This window comes from Anabas testudineus, chromosome 5 (assembly GCF_900324465.2).
Source record: "Anabas testudineus chromosome 5, fAnaTes1.2, whole genome shotgun sequence".
Classification (NCBI taxonomy): domain Eukaryota; kingdom Metazoa; phylum Chordata; class Actinopteri; order Anabantiformes; family Anabantidae; genus Anabas; species Anabas testudineus.
The window spans coordinates 12,743,962-12,765,462 of NC_046614.1; the positions used below are offsets into that span (position 1 = coordinate 12,743,962).

A 21,501-nucleotide genomic window follows, 5' to 3' on the forward strand; every position below is an offset into this window, starting at 1 on the left:
TCTCTTACTGCAGCTCACCTCTCTCCACCTCAGCAGACACCTGGAGACCACAGTAGCTGTTAACTGAATCAGTACACTTGAAGCTCATGAAGTGGTTCGGGTTTTTGATCAGGTGCATAGAGAGGCTGCAGGAAAGCCATCACCCTGCTCCTCCAGCTCCACAGTCTTTATAGCAATGCCTTTCTTAGTCATAAATCTTCCTCCTCCGCCCACAACCTTCATTGCACCACCAGGACCACCTTCCACCAGGACACAGAAGCAAGGAGGGAATGGAGGAGGCCTGGACTTGCTAAGACACATGCAGAAAATAGCCCTATTGCAGGCAGAATGAAAATACTTTGTTCTGCGGAAGTGTGTGACCAAAAGGGACAGTCTTAATTGGACACCTCTGTAGAGGTGTGAAGTAGAGTTGTTGTCTCTTTCCACAGATAGAGGGGGAAGAGGAGGTTATGGTGGGTGTGAGGAGGGTGGACTGTGTGGCTGTAGTAGTGCAGTGGGAGTAAATAGACCAGGGGAGAGAGGACTCAGGGGATTGTCACCAATTGTCACCGTGAGTCGCCCAGTTTGTATTAATTTTCCTTTTTGTGTGCCCGGGGACCAGGGTGAGAAATCATCCACCTATAAATAGATATGTGCGATATATGTGTCCATTTGTTTGTCTGTACAGTATTTGGTTAAGCGAGTATGTGTTCTGCACGTTACCCATTGTGGCATACGTCTACGTGTAGGTAAAGGCCAGAGTTTTTCTCCATCTTGCTTGCTAGTTGTCGGCTGCCACTGTGAATGCAGAGCTGAATGAACATCCTGTCTGCCTTTCATTATTCACCGCCACTCCTCAACCATATCTCACGTCTCTCCCCTGAGGGGGAGGTGTGCTGTCACTGATTCTTACTGCTGGCAAGACAACAGCTTTTTCCATCTTAGGATCAGTAGTTTCTTCAAATGATAGTCAGGTAGAAAATCCTGAAAATCCTCCCTTTAGGTGTTATCAACCTGTGGTGCTCCATTCATTTCATTGTGAAGTGTTGTAATTTAATTTTAGGGTGTGCATGCTATCCCTCCAGCTGCCTCTTTATCTTCTTCTTCACATGATGATTTCCCGCATGAGGAATGACTTTGAACAGCTCAGACAATCGGTAGCATGATCCAATGGCTACGTTGTTCAGTCAGATCTGTGAGCATCAGCATGTCTGTGATAATGGACGAATGCTTAACTCTAATTAATGACTGGTTTCAGTTAAGGTCAGTTTAAACTATTGTTAAAAGTAGCACACTGCCTCTTCTATGATAAGACGTCTTCATATTTGACAGATGCTACATATACATATACAAGATTTCTATTCTTAGAGCTATGCTGCTAGTGTGGCTAAAAATACACCAACTATATAATTAAACAAACAGACAGAAATACTTTAAATGTTGGTTTTTAACAGTAGTGTGAGCATTTTTCCCTACTGCACTGCAATCTGTTGTCATGGGCTACCAGTTACAAATTGAGTTCAGTCATGTATGGGACAGTCATGTATTGGCCTCCCTTGTGGCCACTCACTTATGGAAGTGAAAGTATTTGTTTACTTTTTGGCCATGTAACATCAGGTTAGCCAAAGCTAATGCTTACCGACTATGGGACTCCAGACAAATGGACTGTGCCCTGTTTTCATGAGACTGACGCAGCAGCTCATTTTTCCGGAGCTGTGTAAAAAGTTAAGCTGAAATGTCCCAGAAATGTGTTTTAATGGTTGGTTAATTAAGTTGATAAACATACTGTATATAATCATATATTAAACTTTATTTTTTTTACTTTTGTTCAGTAATTACTACTACTTAGTTTTCCAGTTTTCTTTGAGGCTTCATGTCCTTTCTTTATGCTGTGAATCATCCTTTTGTGATAGAGCAGTAGAGCAGTGTTTAATCTGTGTGTTGACCTCGACATAGATTAAAAGTAAACGCAGACTCTGCTGACTTTGCTTTACACATGGACAACCGAGAGATAAATGGAAGGAGGAGCTTTAGTAGAAAGCCAGAAACCCTCGCATTTTAATTAAAATGCAATTTCAGATCCTTTATTCGTGTTGATGATGGCTGCATCGCAGGGGTTTTGATGAAGTGTTTTAATTTGCCTTTTTGTTGCATACATGGTTCCTCGGTCTGCTTTAGCTTCTTCTGCTCAAGTGAGTGATTTCCCAAATTTCCTAGAATACTTTAACGTCTCCTAGAGAACTCCACAGGACCTTCTGCGTCCAGCTGAGTTTTTTTGTGTTGTGCAAAGAGTGAGTAATAGCAGGATGGTGAATTTCTAGTTCATTTCTCTGTATGGCATTTTGATCAAGTCTGTTGTGCTGAGTAGAATTATTGTACACTTTTAAATGCTGTCATCATCTGTAAATAGTTTGTACATGTATGAATATTGAATAACCTTGTTAAACAGCAGATCCACCAACATTGTGCATTTCTGAAAATACTCCAGAGTGTGGTGATGTCCCCTCTGTCTAATGTGATCTCCACTCAGACCTTGCTGTTGTTTCCTTCATGACTTTGAGACTGCTGCCTTTTGGGAGAAAGAACAGCCAGAACAGACACTGAACAGAAACAGAGTTGAGAGATGAGACATAGACTAATGAACCTACGGCGCAGATCTTTGTGAAAGACTTCTCGATGTCACGTCTACATGCGGCATATCTGGAAGTTGAAGATTAGATCTTTTGCATGTTAAAAGCTGTAATACTCTGTATAGTGTCAATGTTAAAGTCCTCTGCTACACCTACTGTATAACTCAGTTACTCCATGTCCATGTTGATTTTTCAGACTTAGGTAGATCAAGCCTCAGGAGTGTTGTCTCTGTTGACTTTGGTCTTATTGGTATTTCTATTACAAAGAGAGTCTCCCTTTAATAGAAGAGGGATGCTATGTACAAACCTAGCAGCTGCCAGAGAGGTCAAAGACACTACTAAGCCCCATGAGACCTTCACATAGACAGCAATGTGCAAAATTAGTGCCTCCTCTCTTAGTACTGCCCACAAGTTTTTTTCTTTTTGGCTTTTTTGTTAAATAATTCATGGCACAGTGAAAAACATTTATGTTGCTGTAAGTCTGAGGTTGTATTTGCCTTTCCTTAAGATCTGCTACAATCAAATGATTTTTATTTCGTTTTTACACAACTAACCATTTTCCACTTCTCCTTGTCTTAATTCACCCATCACACACACACTGATACACACACACATTCACAGTGTATGCCTTTTTCCAGACAATTGTCCAAGTCATTCCTAATTTACCACAGTGTCTGGTTATAATGTATCAACATCTAATTAAGCAACTAATTCAGGGTGGGGTCATTCAGAAGGTGCAGCCACACTATCAGACTCAGCCACTGCTAACAGTTAATTCTAATGTAATGGGAGCTAGTGTTAATGTTATTGTAAGGCTAACAACCAAAACTTAAATGAATGCAGCTGGAACCATGCCATCTCCACTTTCTCAGTGGCACAGATGGTGCAGACGCAGTTACCTTTCTCCCCCTAACCCACACCCTGGTAGAGCTGTGCAATGCTAGATTAACTAGACTCAGTATACCTAGGCAGGTACGTGTTGATAGCTTTCTAGTTCGACTTTTCTCAGGGAACAAACAAAGTTTTGCTAGGGAATTGTACCAAAACAGACATAGGGTAAGTACCCTACTCTGAAGCCAAAGCCAATTCTCATGTCATATTGTTACTTCATATATTTTATATATGAATCAATTCTGGTCTTTTGTTTTATTAGAAAAGTCAGAATATACAACTATTAATTTATGTCTTTAGGGCCCACCCATGAAAATAAAAGGCAAGATATTTTCCTCTGTTGCCTGGACTGTCTTCAGATGTTCAGTGCACAAAAGTTTTCCAAAAAATATAATAAAAGTTAACATCTTCTATGTTTTATTTTCTCACACAGTCCTTAGCTTGATCTTTTTTGTATGGGCAACATCATTGCCAGACATAGAAATGTCCAAAGACAAAAACAAAACATAATCAACTAACAGTCCAGAGAACATATGGGTAATGGTGCAGATAACAACTGGTTGTCACCTGCTGGTTCTTTGCCCAGGATGTTGAATGAGAATACGTTGATGATCATAATGTTGAGTTTGCTCTGAGGCAGCAGGGAAGAATGACTGACGTGTTTCCAGAGGGTTCAGACTCATCTGCCTCCGTATCCTGAAGAACACATTTCAATCACAGCAGCTGCCAGACACAGACGCAGGTTAAGTGGAAGCATGTTGACTCCATGACAGACTGTAGGCAAATGGAGAGCGCCCAATCAGACAGCGGACGTGGAGGCAGAGACCAGAAAAGGGCTCTGGGAGGAAATACAACATCTTGCTCATTGCGTAATTAAAACATTCAAGCCAAGAGCAAATTATGATGATGGGGGAGTTAGTCGATCTGCTCTTCATTCCCTTGTGAAAGGAAATATGGTAAAATGTACCTGTTAAATAAGAAACTGCTTTGTTGTGCTTTTTATTAGTGTAAGTTACAAGTGGATTTTAATTTGACAGACTATTTTATGGATGTGCTTAGTGATAATGTGGGAAGGTAAACCAAAATGTGGCATAATAAAATAAACTAAAATCTTTTATTTTACATTGGAGTAAACAAAAGCAGGTGTTTCATTAGTTTCTAGCAGATGTAGCTTACTAACATCAGAGGATCTGAACACTCTCACAGGTTGCTCACACAGTAGAGTTTCCACTCCGGATCAGTGTTTTTTTTTTTTTTTTTTTTTTTTTTTGTGTAATAACATGCAATTCTTTGCCTCGGGGGAAAAAAAAGGTAATTATTGTGGAGTGGAGGCATGTGGTAAGTTAAATATTCACACAGTCCAAAGACATGCAGGTTAGGTTAATAGGGACTCTAAATCAAATTCAATAGGTAGAAATGTGACATGTGACTGTGAATAGTTCTGTCTGTGTATGTCAGCCCTGTGATAGATTACCGACCTGTCCACAGGGTGCTCTGACTCTCACCCAGTGACGGCTGCAATTGGCTTCAGCCCACCTGCAAGCCTCTACAAGTGGTATAGTGACTGGAAGGATTACACCACAAATCACATACCATACTTCCATGATTTGTGCTTGCATATTTTATTTGTGCCCTTTCTGAAATTAAAGCCCTTGGAGAGAAATGAATAAGTGAATCAAATAAATTGATTAAATGTCGTTGTATATTCAAAAAGAAGGAGCCTACACTATTAAATGTTTCTACTTCCATAATGGAAATTTATTCTGTCATCTTTAATAAATGTCGGCCGATGCAGAGAGAAGGAAAGGTTCTTCATAAAAGTTTTTATATCATGTAAAGAGCTTGTAAGACGTGGTGATTTGCTTGAATGATACTGTTGACAAACACACACGGAGCTCGGTCAAGTATGTATAGCTTACCACTTATTCCAAAGCAATTTTTCATGTCAGCAGTGGAGAGTGATGAGGAGTGATGAGTCACGGATTCATTTAAAATACATCAAAGAGCAGCAATGTGGATATTGAAACTGAAATGAATATTATAATCACAGATTAAACATCGGAAAATACCTGCAGGGAGGGACACAATTGAATAAATGCCTCAGTTTGGAGAGAGTCTGGTTGGAAGATGAGAATGAGATTTTGCATGCGCTATCGCAAAATGCCTTAATAGTTCTCGTCACGAGTCACATTCTGTCTGCTGGGAGCCCCATGACTTGATTAGAGATCATGCCCACATATTATGCTAAAATATCTCTAGAATGAGATTGAGAAGATCACACTAATTATTAGCAAATCTCAGATGGGTAAGATTAGTAAACCTGTTTTTTTCAAAGTGATATAAAAAGACCTACACTGCTGATTCATCAGTCAGCGATTGACGTATATTTGATGTATATAAATATACACACAATTACTCTGAAATCAAAATGTTTTCACTGGATATTCTGCAGAGCTTCACATGCTACACTAACTGCACTAGCATTGATTTACTTTGACTTGAACAAAAGGTTTTGACTTTGGAGAAAAATATTCTTTGCCACTTCCCGTGCTGAAGTTCTTCTTCTCCGGCTGACAGTTTTATTTACAGTTGACGCATCTTAAAGAGAAAGAATAATGAACAAGTCACTGTTTTAACAAGGTAAATGTGACCGTGAGTAACACACACATGTATTTGAACACATCTTTCTCACATGCTGTTTTCTCTCTCTTATCTGTGACAGTATCCCTTGGAGAAACACATGCATGTGTGCGTGTGCCTACAGTATAGAAAACTGCTTTTGTCTCGATTTTCTTGCTCATTATCGGTGCAGGTTCAAGGAGATGGGTACTCATTTGCATCTGTAGCCCTGGGGCTAGAGCCCCTGTGTGTAGCAGCCAGGTGATTCATACCAGCTCCTACGGTTTTATTTTGCAGAAGATTAGATTAAATCGAATCAATCAGTGCAGATCACCCTGACCCAAAGCAAAATGAGTCAAATGGCCGCTGTTAGTCCATCCAGCATGTTTCTTGCCCTCTTCAAATAGCATAGAAAAGCACTTTTTGTCACACAACCATGGCAACATTAGAAGTCTGTATATTCACTTACATTTAGAGACTAGACATTTATAAAGGTCTGAGAACATTCACACAGCAAGGGGCAGGCCAGCGTGAGCATAAAAACTCAAATATAAAGTGTGTGTGTGATCTTACTTCTTGCCGAACACATCCACGAAACCTGTAACCTGTAGTGAAATCGTACAGGAAGAGAGAAAGTACTGTGTTTGTCAAATAGGGTGCTTGGTATTTCCAACCGGGCACTTAAAGCATTATTTGAAAGTAAAGCTTTAGCATAGAGGGAATTGTTTATTGCAGTGGTTTATCTTTGTACAGTCCATCGTAGTCATATATGTAGTACAGCACTGCACTGTCACTTGGTGACCACTCATAGTTCAAATCAATGTAGATCACTCAGGCCTCCTTAAGCTTCACTGTGACGACCCATTGGAGAGCATCTCTGCACCCCCTCTGAGAACTTTGTGAAAACATAACACAAAATTATGCAACGCTAATGTCTTCTTTAGAGAAAATATGTTATAATATTGTATAAACTCTCTACTTTCTGCACACACTGGAGAGTGCAAATGTAGACACATAGAAGTGGATGGGTAATGCAACTTTAATGGACTCACATGGTGGGGCATACATTCATATTAAAGTGTCAAAGACATACAGCAGTGCTATACCAGCAGAATTAAGACATTTTATAGCTACATAACTGATATTTTCTGTTTGTTTGAGGCATTTCAATCCAAGATCTTCCCTTTTATTTATGCTGTGCATTCTTCTATTTCAGGTTTTAGAAGCATTTGGTCAGTTATCTGGCAACAGTCTATTAATCCGTCATCGCTCTTTACTCTTACGTTGTTCATTGTGGTCATATTTTAACTTCATGCAAGACGTGTCAAGAGTGTATTTCCACTTTGTGATGTTTGAGTGTTTTTAAATACGTTTCTCAGCATGAGTTTCCTTATTACACATGAAGAATGAGGTGCTGGTCATGGCTGCTATATAAAAAGAGTGTTACGCCAGACAAAGCTCTTCTGATTCACCAACATTGGAAGAAATTCTCTTGTTATTATTGACATTTTAAACGATACAGTACATTTAATGCTGTAACAAACAATTTATGTAGTAAAAAACAAATAATGTTCATTTCACGACATGATTTCTCATGAAGCATTCGATTCATGCGAGCTGGACCTTTAAGCACTCTGCCACAAATTTCTACCTAAATAGTCTTTGTCATAGCTGAAAGCTAGCTTTTTAATAATTTACTATAAATGTTACTCAAATTCAAGCACAATTTCATTTGAAAAAGGTTAACAGCTTAGTTGGAAGGGAGAAGATGATGTGTCTTTGCAAACATCAGCTGATGCTCGGGCTGTATATCCTTCAGGATCTTTTGTACAGGATTTTAAAATACATTCGCAGCAGCTGACAGTGCCTCATATTTTCTCCTACAGGAGAGAAAGCTGTGCGCATTCCCTGCTATTGAGATCTATAGATCGGACGTCATCAACTACATGGTACCACTGTCTCACCAGATGGACTTCTTTGTTCCAGAGATGAAGGAGGAAGTGAAAACAGATGTGAAAGAAGAGGATTCTGATGAGGACAGAGGAACTGATATCACAGGTAATAGTTAATGGTAATTCCAGAAACAGCTCATTAGAGAATAACTGATCAGCCATAAAAGATACTAAAAGAAATGTAAATAGAAGTGATTTCACTGAAGACAGAAGTTTAGGAAAAAACAGAGTTATCACAAAGCAGTTGGCATTTTGTTTTGTCATCTAATTGTGTTCTAATGAAGCGTGTTAGTAGAAACACAGCTCTCTGCTGAGACCACAGCTTGTGTGTGTGTTAGGAACAGACAAACAAGAAATACACAATGACTTTTATGTTGTCTGACACTGCACTGACTCCTTTCTGCCCTTCATCACTGAGGACATGTGATACATGAGACCCTAACCCTAATTGTTTTGTCACCACAAGTACGACATGTGTCTTAAAGCGCAGTGTCTTCTCTGCTATTACTCTTTCTAACTTGCCGGACCTTGACTCCTTGTAGTGTTGACTTTGTCACTGTACAAATCACTAGAGAAAATAAATGATGTTGTGGTCATGGGACAGAGTGGATGGAGAAGTGCTGATTTACATCAGCTGTTCTCTAAGCTTAGATCATGTGACATCTCTTGTAAACACAGCTTACATGTGCGGTAGAAAACAAATCAGTAAGCGTGCTTTGCATGATCTAGACATGTTTAGAGGTTTTGGCATGTTTAGATTGCGGTCGCCATCGCAGCAGAGTGATTGTACCTGAGACAGGAAGAAAGGTGATTCCCCCGACCAGCACAGCAGGATTGTCTGCTGTAGAACCACTGACATTCTGTTGAAAAGAAAGTCGAGGCTATTCACAACTTTAAATTAGTTTGTCAGCGTCACCAGACCGAGACAAAGTTTTGATTATTGCTTTCTTTTCTAACAAATGAGAAAGTTAATAGGAAAGGACTAAAGTGCTGGAAAACATTTCAGTAGGGCAGTTCAGATAAAATTAAGTTGATCTTGTGTGCTTTATAATCACATGTAAAGAAAATCATTTCGTAATGGTGTCTTCATTCTCCAGTGCGCACACTCTGACACACACTCAGTCACATCACATGCACGCAAAGTTCTCCTAATGCTCTCCTTTTTAAATCACCCTATCAGCACCTCATTTTTTTTTGTAATCCACACCATCTAAAATGGAGGCAAACCTAAATTCTTCTTTTATTCTAAGGTGTGCTTTAGAACATTACCGCCTTGTGCGGCATAAACTTATTTTGAGCAGTGATTCAGAGTTAGATGAGATGAATACCACACCTCGTTTATGAAATATAGAGCTATAACTGAGCTACAGTTAGCTTAGTTTAGCATAAAGACGGGGAGCCGGGGCAACAGCTGCCCTAGCACTCTAATGATATTTATAATATATATCATTACCATTAAAAAATACTTTGATACCAAAAATACCAACACTTACATTTGCTATGGATCAGCTTTATAAACATACAGACACATGCAGATGAAGGAGACAGACAGTTAGACTGAGCTGCCAAACCAAAGAAACAACCCGTTGAGTCCACTGATAGTACAGGTGGTACAGATTTTTGGTGCAAATAGACATCTATGGTTCAACAACGTTAAGAAGATGTTATGTACTAGAACGATTTCTTGAAGTATAACAGCTTCCTGCAGTCTCTGCTGGCTGCCTGTCAGTCTTACTTTGACAACAGACTACAGTACTAGTCCTTCAAGACATTTACTATATCTATACATTTGTTTTGAGTAGTTTATCAATCTGTATTGTTTAATTAATTTAGTTGTTGTTATGGTATAAGTCATATTCTTATACACCTCTTACAGGGTGTACTTTTAAAGTATCCGACATGTGCACAGTCAGCACAGTTACTGTCATTTGTGAAAGGAGGCAGGTTTGAGGTCGTATACATATCTACCTGTGAAGTGTTCCTGATATCTGTGTTTTTGAGTTATTGTTTGTATATTATAACAATACAATACAATTTTATATGGTATAGAGCAAAGTGTGTGTGAGCACCGTGTTTGACTCACATTGTGTGGACATAATGTGTGATGGCTTGCTAAGTCTCCAGGAAATTAATGTAAGTCTGTCTATGTAAAAAAACCCATGGGGTGATAGAGACAGATAGAGTGTGTTTATGCTCCCAGTCTCAGACACAGTCGAGTTGGCTTAATGAGAGACTGATCAATCAGTGGAGCTAAGCTTTGTCTGACGAGCCAACTGTGCAAAACTTACTCTACACCTGGAAGATTGCCTACAACTTTCATCCTTCATGCACTGTCCACGTTAAAGACCGAGTTCGGGGTCCTGCTTCCACCATTGCAACACAGAGAGAGAGCAGTAAACACTCAAACAAAATGAAAACACTTTTATGATAATTGGGTTATCACCGCAGCCAAAGAAGCTTGTTTACCTTTTGAGGACACAAATCAGCCTCATTGTAAAACAGGCTAGTGGGCTTCGTTTTATACAGTTTATACCGATGATAAATAGAGAGGCAAAGGGAACTTATTAGACTCAGCTAATGTGCAGTGTGTCTTCCAAAGGACTGTTAAACAGTGAGAGTTTATTCAAGTATAGTCACATCATTAGATAATAATGCTTAGTAAAATATTGATTTGTTGATTTATTGTTCATGTATCTATAAAATCAAACTGTGGTGCAGAAATGATGACTACAGCTTAGCTTCACTGTGCGGACATGATGTCACCCACAGAGATGAAAAATGAAGATGAAAACATTAGAGCTGAGTGACATGTTGAGGATATTGTAATGTTTTTTGTACATCATCTATTCTGCATGATTTTCCCTCATTTTAGTTTTGATTAGTGTTCTTTTAATTACGCCATGTGGTGTTGCTCTCTTCTCCTGCATTAGCTTCACAGCATCCAACAATTTACTCCAACATTTTATTAATGCTAAACAGTATGAGCATGTGTTCATTAGTATTAAGAAGAGGTAACTATGCAAGGAGGAGAGTGCCTTATTATCTACGTAATGCTTCCTTTCCACTTCATTACACTGTTTACCTTAAGACATACACAGCTCTTTCAATGACATATTGCAGCAATACAACAAATGTGAGTTCCATCTGAGCATCCCCACTTAAGAAATGTAATTAAGCACAAAAACATGTTCATTTTTGTGAAAAGTATCCTTAAATGCACCTTCCTCCCAGCCCTCATTTGTAAACAAGATCAATCTACTGTATCCCTTCTTTATTTCTGTTTATGCATTTCCTGTCACACTTCTCTTGCCATTCACTCAGACTCTGATTCTCCCAACTCTCTGCATGACTCAACCCTGTCTATGTTTAATTACCTCCTTAAAAAATCCTCTGCGCTGTTTCAAACAGTTTGAAGAACAAGACCTTGATTCTCTGCTAATAATCCCAGTGGGCCCAATTTAGCAACTAATTTAGCAAATTTTATCTAAAAGGCTTTCAGAGGCACAGCTGGCTTCAACCAGGGTACCAATTTCAGGACTTGCTTGCAGTTGTAGAGGGGGTGAAAGTTGTCCAGTGTGTTGAGGCACACTGTCCGCCCCATTACCCTAAATAGACCCATTATTTCCTGTAAAATTCCTTGTATTGTACAGCAAGCCTCTCAGGAAAAGTAATTAATGCAACATGCAAATGAAGTATAAATCACTAGACAATCTCCGTTTACTGCATGTGCACTTTAAAGCAATACCTCTGTGTCACATCATGTTCACATTGGACCTGTTCCACTGAAGACCAGTCCCACTGGTTCTGTTTGGACCTACTCTGTAATCAACAAGCCTGTAAATAGATATTATAAATAACCATAATGGACTTCCCTTATATGATGTTCTCCACTGCAGACAAGATCAGGTCTGCCGGCAGTGATAATTGGGTTGCTCAGTGATGCTGACATTGGAATGAATGAAAAGAGTGACCTCAGCCAAGAGCTCAAGAGACTTCCTATTTATTTGTATTTGGGTCCCCGGTGACACTTTTAGCGCAAACGCACTTTGATGTGTGGATGAGATCTATTTTGAGTGTGAAAGAAGGAAAACGGCTCAGTCATAGTGTCTTAGTGTCCTGTGGGGTAGTCAAGTCAAGTCAAGTCGAGTCAGGCTTTATCTCTGGAAGACAACAATTTTAAATAAAATAGGATATATAAATAAAAACAACAAAAAAAATATTAACAAGAGAGACAAAACACCAAAGACGATGCAGGAACATCTATAACACGTACATATAAAAAGAAAGCGAGCCTGTATGGCACAGTGTTTGCTTTTTACAGGACACATTTTGGCAGAAGATGAGATCATTTGAACTTAATCACAGCTTTAACAGTTGTTGCGATACATTACACAGTTGGAAAACATTATTATTATATTTATATGTGTGGCGTTTTACTGAATTTCGCTCCCATATTCTTCTGTGAAACTGTGGAAAGCTCACTGAGTATTATTTGTAGTGTGGGTGGAAGGTGTGATGTGCTTCTTAAGTTTAAGTTCTGATGCCCATTTCCATTGGTAATTTAAGGCGGTCTGCGCGACAAATGCCTCGTCCTCTCATTTGTCTTCTTTGTGTTTAGTTAGTTTATCTCGACCCACTCGACAGTCTTCTCTTTTTCTTGTTATGAACTTTTTATTGTTGGACACTGAATTGTTTCACAGTGTGGGAATTTCCTGCAAGTATTCTGATGATCTGAACAAAACTTTGTACATTACATTTCTATTGTGGGTCACCTTAAGAGTATTCAGGGAAAATGAACAGCTATTTTGTCAAATTATAGATCAATGGGCAATTAGAATGAGCTTTGAAAACAATATAAAGCTGCTGTGGGTGAAGGTGGAGGAATTAGTTAATAATAATAGACCTTTTTCATTATGACTTACGATATGTATTATTTACTGCAGATGGCAGAACAAACATGTTAATTAACAGTCAGAGGTTTTTTTTTTCTCTGTAACAAAGACAATCTGGGCTCAATATGCACTTTAAAAGCTTTAATAAGCCGGTTCCAGCTGTGTGGGTTTGCTAACATTATAAAAAAGTACTGATTTGTATTTCTTTCAGACAGATGTGCTGAATTGTTATGTGACACACAGGTTTTCTCAGCTTTGATCAAAGGATGGTGGAATATGTAAATTGCATCATCTTTGACACAAAGCATAATGTTAATGTTACCTAATGCATTAACCTTTGATGCTCAAGGAAAATGGTGATGCATTTTAGTTAAGTTAGCAGCGTGGCTCTAGGCATTGGTCCACTTTTGTCCAAGATAGCACTTACAGTCATTTCCCCAAGACAAATGATCTTTGTACTCTTTGATGACTTTTCCTCATTAGTGCCACATAATCATTTTTAAGTAGAATATCTTGATGTCTGTGATGTCTTGATGTGAATATATTGATTGTCATGAGATCTGTTGAAGAGCCGTCATAGCTTTGGTGACTGCTTAACTTTTCATCTAACTGCATCATCAGGTCAAAAGATAAATTTGTCCAATACTTTGATGATATTCAAACATTAATGCTAATTAACCCCAGCTGTGTGTTGTGATTGGGGATAATAAGCAGATATTAGCATGATAGCATACTATGATAAAGTGATTAAATGAATAACACAAGATGATTACATTGATAAACATACTTGCTAAACACCAGCATGTTAACATTGTCACTGACTGTAGACTCATATTACCCATATTTACTTCTCACAGAAAGTTAGAGCTCGCTATGCACGTCCCGACAGAGTATAAAGAAAACATCATGCTTCTCCCAGAGTTTCACTTTTGATGTTGATGTTCGTGACTGGCTGCTCCAAAAAGTGTCAGTATCAGCGAATAGAAATGATGTGTGTAGCACAGTGAAAGTTTATCCAGATGTGACTGTGTTATGATTTTTGATGTGCAGTAACCTACCATAGTATAAACATTTAGTTGGTGCACTAATCATAAAATGCAATTTAAATCTTAATTTTTTTATGTGTTTTGTCTGAAACTGTATTTTTTTGTCTATTAATTGTGGTCCACAGTAAATCCCCTTGCCTGTGATCATTTTATTTTATTAGATGGGTTTTGCACCAATATCACTGATGCAGCCTCTTTACTGTATCTGCATTTTCCTCATGTTGCTGCAGGTGCAGATTCCCACAGTGACGTGAGCTCAGTGAGCGGCGGCGCGCCCTGGGACAGCAGAGAGACTTCCCTGGCTGCTTCCACAGCCGCCTCACTGGCCTCTTCCCTGCCTCTGAGAGACATAATGGATGTGAATGAAGACATTAAGCACAGGGACCACAGCGACAGAGGCTCGAATGAGTCCATGGGTAGCGGCTCATCCTTTGAAGAACTTGACATGGATCAGGAGGAGCAGGAGGAGGGAGAGGAGAGGGAGGAGAAGGAAGATGGAGACGAGGAGAAGCTCCCTGAGGGTGAAGATGGAGCTAGAGAAGCAGTTGAACTGATGGCTGAGAAGAAGGAGCCCTCTGGGGATGGAGAGGAGGAGGGTGGATGCTGAAGAGATAAGGAATGAGGCCATGTAACACTGGCATGCTGGAGAGTTTCTCGGTTGTTGCTGTTGCTGGTTATCTGTCATGTAATCTTGTTTGGGATCTAAAGCTGTTCATGCTATGACCAACATGCCATATTTCTGCGCCTTCTAATTCGCTTTTTAAGCCTGTCGTTTTTTATTATACTTTAATCTTTCTACTTTTTTTTTTATGAATTCCTGACCCTATATTTAAACTCTGTCAGGATAGAGCGACAGACACCCCCATAGGGTTAAGTCTACTTGAATAAACCTAATTTTCCCTGCACGTGTTGTGCAGCAAACGAGAACCGAGATTTGATTAATTCTATATTTCATTTCGACTGTAATCTTGTTTGAATCATCGCCATTCCAGTTCAGATTAGCAGTGACACTGCAGTTTAAGATTAACATCAAAGCGAAGACGCTGATGCCGCATCCTGGATCATCATATAGCATCTTTGTGCCCGTGTGGGACAGTTGATATTGTATGCCACTTTGGAGGTCATGTCCTGAGGAGGTTTATGTCATGTGTTTGTGTGCATTACCTGACTCTGTTGTCTTGGTATATAGTAATGATTGAATGAAACTGTGCAGAAGCTGATGCCATGGAAGTTTTATTGTGATTATTTTTTTTTTTTATGTCAGATTTGGAAAATATTTGTCACAGACAAAATTTGGAAGTTTGAGACAGAGATAAAATGTCAGCAGTGAGGTCCAAGTCATAAGGACTAAATAGAAGAAATAATAGAATAGAAGGTTAAAGTGTTTCTCCCTTGGATAATGTACAAAACAATTTATTGTCACCGTGCGCACAGGTTATTGCTTTTATTTTTTAACATGTTCTCTTCTATAGTTTGTTTGTTCAACCACTCTACAGTGTCGTTTGTAGCCAAATTCACTTCCAGAGACTAGTTGTGATAGGCCCATAGGTTGAAATTGTTGTTGGTCTGAGACATTGGAAATAATGTACAGAACATTACAATGGTTGTGTCTTTCTGTATGTAATAAAATTTTCAAATTAAAAGTTCATAGGAGAGCAATCACTCGTGATGTGTTGCACAAAAAAATATAAATCTTATTCTGTACTTCTAAAAAAAAAAGAAAAAAGGAAACACCGTAAATAAATTAATTAAACTTGAGGAATATCAATCTGCCCATTTAGGAAGAACAAGTGATTGTTCATCAGGTTTCACCTGCTGAGGTACAAATGAAAATGACAACAGGTGCATTGGAGAGGAAAAAACAAGACAAGCCCAAAAAAAGGGAATGGTTTGGTGGCCACAGACAAATGTTCTCTCCTTATCCTTCCTGACTGATTCTTTTCAAGTCTTGCGTTGTTTTGTTGAGGCAATACCTGCAACCCCATCAGATAGTCGAGTCTTTCAAAATTGCACCTCCATACTTGCAGTCGCATGAAGGTTTGTTGTGTCTCCTAGCACAGTCAGAGCTGGACAGTGTTGTGAAATGGCAACAACCCAGCAGGAGGATGGATATCTGCTTCTTTGAGCAAGAGGAACTTGAGGAGATCTGCAGAAGAGCCTTCTGGAGGTAATTTTCTAGGGTTCTCTCTGCCCAAACTGTCAAAAACAGACTCCATGACGGTTGCATTCAGGCCCAACGTCCGTTAGGATGACCTGTGCTAGCCCCGCACCATGCAACTTGCATTTGCCAGAGAAGACCACAATTGGCAGGTGCACTATTGGTGCACTGTTCTCTTCACAGATGAGAGCAGGTTCACACTGAGCACATATGACAGGCGTGAAAGTGTCTGGAGACGCTGTGGAGAACCTTATGCTGCCTGCAACATCAAGCACGATCGGTTTGGTGGTGGGTCAGTAATGATCTGGGGAGGTGTATCCTTGCGAGGCCACACAGATCTCTATGTGACAGCCAGTGGTACCGTGAGTGGGATGTCCAATGTCTGGCCTCATGTGGACAGAGTGTGTAGGTGCATTGGTAAAGATTTTCAGCTTTAACAACAAACACGAAGCCACATAATTTCTGCTGTACTCTGAGAACAACTCTTACCCATTTTTTCCCCAGCAGAGATGGAAAAATGTAACAAGTGTTGGTACCAGTGGGGCACCTTGTTGTTTGTAAGATATTGATGAGGCAGTAAGTGTCTAATAACCTAATAAGCTCTCTCTTGAACTACTTTAATAGTTTCACATTATGATGTAAAACAATGTGAAACCAACTTTTTTTTTTTTTTTTTTTTTTTTTTTGCAAATTAAGCAAATTAAGCTCTGTTGTTTTAAGATTTTCTTGAGGGAGCATTTTCCCTCAGCTTAAACCGTACTTAAACTGCCTAATCAATGTTCACAAAATAACAATGTGGGTACCTTTGGGAGCAGAAACACATTATACATAAAAACAAACAAACAAACAACCAAAACACCCAATGTTAATCTATCTAAATTCTTTCACTTTAGCAGGAAGCTCTGTGTACAGCAGGTGTTCTTTAGCCATTGTTGAGCCCTAGAAAAAATCCTTCTTACTCCTGCTGGTTAAATGTTATGTTGCTAATTCCTTTAATTTATCCACCATATCTACATTTTTATAGCCTTCAACAGAGAAATAAAGCATCTTCTCTTATATTGTTCATCTAAAACAATCTGACTAGTTGTTTAGGGAACAGGACAAATGACTTACATCTTACTTAGACCAAGCTTAAACATATTTCACCTAGCAGACACCTAACATGTTGTTTTCTGATCATGCTGGGAGATTGGTAGCTTTTCTGCCTATAGGTGTGATCAGTCTGCAGGGACAGATGCCCTCACCACATGTCTGTTGCACTTTCACTTTCAATCCTGGCTCTCCAACCTTTCTCCAAAGGCAAAAAATGAAAATGAGTCTGGAAGAGACTGTGATGACACACTGGGTCAACAACTGATTTAATTAATTGTGAAACCTACAGGGGTGTCATGCAGCTTTGAGGGCACGGAGATTATTGCCTCCCCATGATGTTAATTATTAATCTCATTACACTGCACATGGAGGGAGATGTCTCAACACACAAATTTAGATGCCGACCATTGCGTGTCTGAATCTGCTTTTTGGCAGGAGAGAGAGAAAGAGATCGCAGCTCAACCCTCTCAAAGCGCATGTCCCCCGCGTACATCACGGCGCCATCTGGGACTGACCTCACACTCTCCCATGCCGTGTCAAAACTTGTTTGCGGATCCCAAATAAAAATTTCCAGCGGTGCAGATAAGCAGTCTCCAAGGAATCCTTCTTTTAACATACTGTACCCCCCTCCTGACCGCATGAACAAATAGGGGGCGAGTCCTAAAGCTCCCCCCGTTGGTGTCCACATGCATTTCAACAGCTTTCTAAGCAGGACAACGCAGCTGAAAGTAACCACTTAGTCTTTTCCGTTAGACTCTAAATTACATAACATGAATTCGGCATACAGTTGGGATGAGGCAGGCTATCTCCAGGACCGCTGTTGCGTCGAGCAACTGCGCCTTTGTTCAAGTGTCCACATCTTCTGAGAGTTGAGGCACTCCCAGCAAACGCTTTTGTCAGCCGCTATATTTGAATTTATAGTTGCCAGCAGAGGAGGAGAAGGAGGATTTTGTAAAGTATTCTCGTGTAACAGGTTGAATTTCAACTTGCTCATTCCCTCGGTTGTTGCGCGCTGAAGCAGTTCATCTCCATCCTGGTAGACTCGTAATTCATCACTTTTTTTTCTAGACTGGCCTCTTCATTTATTATTCTTCTCTTTCATGCTTGATGCTTAGAAAGGTGAAACGCCCTCGTCGTGTTTGGTTTGAACGTGTTTAGGAAATGTGACTTTTAGAGCCGCTGTTCAAGGACCAGACTTCCAGGACCCAGCTGATCGTCGCGCGTCGGTTCAGCACCGCGGACAGCTCCCGGTCCGCGGCTCAAACTTCAGGCAGCGACTCTCTCCTCCTTCGTTCACTGGTGCAGCTTCGGTGCAGTTCACAGCCACAGTGGGTTTAGTTCAAAGACAAATAAAAAACACACTGTTGTAGAGGAGATGCGTTGGTTTCACACGGTTCATTCACCGCACGGCAGCGCTGGAAACTGAAGAATCGTTCACAGGTGAGCGATTTGTGTGTTTAAAGTCTGATGGTGCTTTTTTTGTTGTTGTTGTTGTTGTGAACTTCTACAGTGCGAGTTGGTTTGTAGAGAAGGTAAATGAAGTCCGTTTATTCTGCTTTAACCTTGATGTCAACTTGTAAAGTATTGTCACATTCGTGCAAAAGGAAATAGAAGGAATAACAGTCCTAGTATAGAAGTTGTCCTCTTCATGCACTGCAACTATTTTCATCATTATAGCAGTTGTTGATGATATTATGACCACACTGTTGCCTCCTTTTTGTTTACCACTGGCTCGAGCTATTCTATGCACACTTGCTGTACAACCTTGCACATGCATGAGGCTGCTGCAACATACTACCAAACAGGCGTTGCAGCACACGACAACCGCCATATCTCCAATGTCGCTTGATTTGGGAAATCACTTTGTGGAACAAGAAGTACGAGACACTGCTGGGAATGTTTAAACTTGATGATTAGTTGGTGTGTCACAGGGTGTTGGCGAGAAGATGATGATTAACACAAACGTTATTCATCTTTTCGACACATCTTCGGTAAAGAAAAGGCATCCCTTAATAATTTAATTCTCCAACTTCAGAAAATGCATCGTAAAAAAGCTATATATTAAAGCTCTAAATATATTAATCTATATTGTTACTGTAGAACCGCGTCGGTGCACATTAAAATAACAAGTACTGTTGTGGGGCTACAGCAGAGTGACGGACTCTGTAATTCTTCCATTATCTTATCAGCAGGCATTAAAATACATTTTGAACCTGAAGTATACACATGAATAGGAGCAAACACTTAAACGCACCATGTAGCGAAATGTAGCTACAGTAGATGTTTCCTCCAGTCCTCCAGGTTCATCTGTGCTGCATGTTCAGCAGACAAGAGACAATAGAAAAGCGATGGAGAGCAGTGAAATCAGCTCAGCACAGCCTCAAGATTCATGTGGCAGATACACGTCATCGTTTGGGAACTGTAACAATAACAAGGAAACCTACAGGGCTGTCAGCTTTGAGGCACGTAAAAAAAACACAGCAGTAAAGTCAAATTATGTGTGAGTCCAGTATTCACAGCTGAAGATGAGTGTAAATTCAGGTCATGTCTGAGTGAAGAACATGCTCCACTGCCACAGCTCAGTCCTGCTTACACAGGATGCCTCACCTGTCACTTTTGACATGATGCTTGGTGGGGACGCATTTCACAGTGTTACCTGAGGACAGGAATCCCTTTTAATTAAGTGAGGTGGTTTGTTTTGGTTTCATTCAACAGCACATGACTGAACTTTGTAGATTTCAACTTACAGACGTCTGCATCGTTGCTTCATTGTCGTTCTTACAATGCACTGGGGCTGCATCAGTAATTACATTTCTGTATGATGAATCATTCTGGTCCCATTAAAAAGGACAGCTTAATAGCTTCATTATGGCCGTGCACGTAAGGACATGCACACACGGGTGCAGGTGAGGTATATCACTTAGATGCCTGCCAGTGTTATCCATATAAAGTCAATATAGGACACCTGACACCCATCAACATCTAACAACTGAAGTAATGTCCGTCTGCACAGTTATAAATGTACTGTAGGTATTTAGATAATGATTTGTATATATAATCTGCACCAGTTAAGACACAGAGGTGTATATTTTATGTACAAGATACATGTACTAATTTATTTACACACATGGAATGAATCTGAAAAGTCAGACGCAGCTGTCAAAAAATCATGTGGAGGTAACATAAACAGAGAAAAAGTGCTGTATCTTCAATAGAATTCATTCTTACTTAAGCAAAAGCATAAAGAAGCTTCTAGTTTGTTAATGATATGTGCATGACTTCCAAATGACTCGTTCCTGTTTTGCATTCTTTGTCTGAGAGGTCATAGGTGAATCCTAGGTTGGCTACTCACTCATTTCCATTGTGAGTAATAATGAACTCTTTTTGATTTCTTCTACTTGCAGCTGTTGCTTAAATACGCTATGAATTCAGTAATACAAGGGGGATTAGGAGCTCTTCTTCTTTTTTTCTTTTATATCTGTGGCTATTTCTAGCTCTGTCCAAAAGATGTCTATCTCATAAAGACTTTGCCCACACCATCTTAAGGTGACTTCTCTTTCCTTCTCATGCTTCAAATGTACTGTTAAGTGTTCCTGTCTATGTTGTTAGAAAATCACAGCACAGTTCAGTATCACAGCCTTTGATACTGTCCCTTCAACCGCGTAATGTCCAGTAAATGATCACGGCTACAAAACTGCTCCCTGAGATGATGTTTAGGATGTCATCTCGATGTTTGATCAGTATTTGACTGATGCAGGGACTCAGTTTGGAAAAAAACATTGATACAGCACACTTCTCTGTACCAATCAGGATTTAGCTGTTCGCTATCAGACTTGTAATTATGATAGTTACAGGTTGTTTGTTTGTTTTACAGGACAGTGACAATTGTACTGGATGGCACTACCACGCTGGCTTGATGAAGCAAAGACATTGATTTGAACATAGATTGTATTTCCTTCTAGATATATCACAACAGTCTGAATGCAAGAACTGAAATGTAGACAAAATGAAACGTTTTGTTTTTTTGTCTTTATCGCTCTAGGATGCTATGTATGTAGTTATACAGTGTGGAAAAACAAAATGTGAGCTCTCATTTCTAATAATGTAAGTAAAATACTCATTGATATGAGCTATTAGTCCAGGAAGAGGAGGAAGAAGCACAGCGCTAATGATTTCCATAAAATCTTAGTGTTTCAGGACACTTTCTTTTAACAGTTTGAGGTAACGATGAATAATGCAAAG

The 21,501-nt window shown here is 39.6% G+C and overlaps 2 protein-coding genes across 2 annotated transcripts in view; both read left to right on the plus strand.

Annotated features, from left to right (window-relative positions):
- Window positions 1-15,657, plus strand: part of tex264a (testis expressed 264, ER-phagy receptor a) — a 53,599-nt gene extending 37,942 nt beyond the window's left edge. Inside the window, exons 3-4 of the mRNA XM_026349955.1 lie at window positions 8,006-8,177; window positions 14,240-15,657. Coding sequence (XP_026205740.1) covers window positions 8,006-8,177; window positions 14,240-14,616 — 549 coding nt within the window. The 3' untranslated portion in view covers window positions 14,617-15,657. The remainder of the gene's footprint in view (window positions 1-8,005; window positions 8,178-14,239) is intronic.
- A 2,330-nt stretch (window positions 15,658-17,987) lies between these two features.
- The window catches only part of grm2a (glutamate receptor, metabotropic 2a), a 28,290-nt gene continuing 24,776 nt past the window's right edge, over window positions 17,988-21,501 (plus strand). The window contains exon 1 of the mRNA XM_026346856.1: window positions 17,988-18,699. The gene's annotated coding sequence lies outside the window, so the exon portion shown is untranslated. The remainder of the gene's footprint in view (window positions 18,700-21,501) is intronic.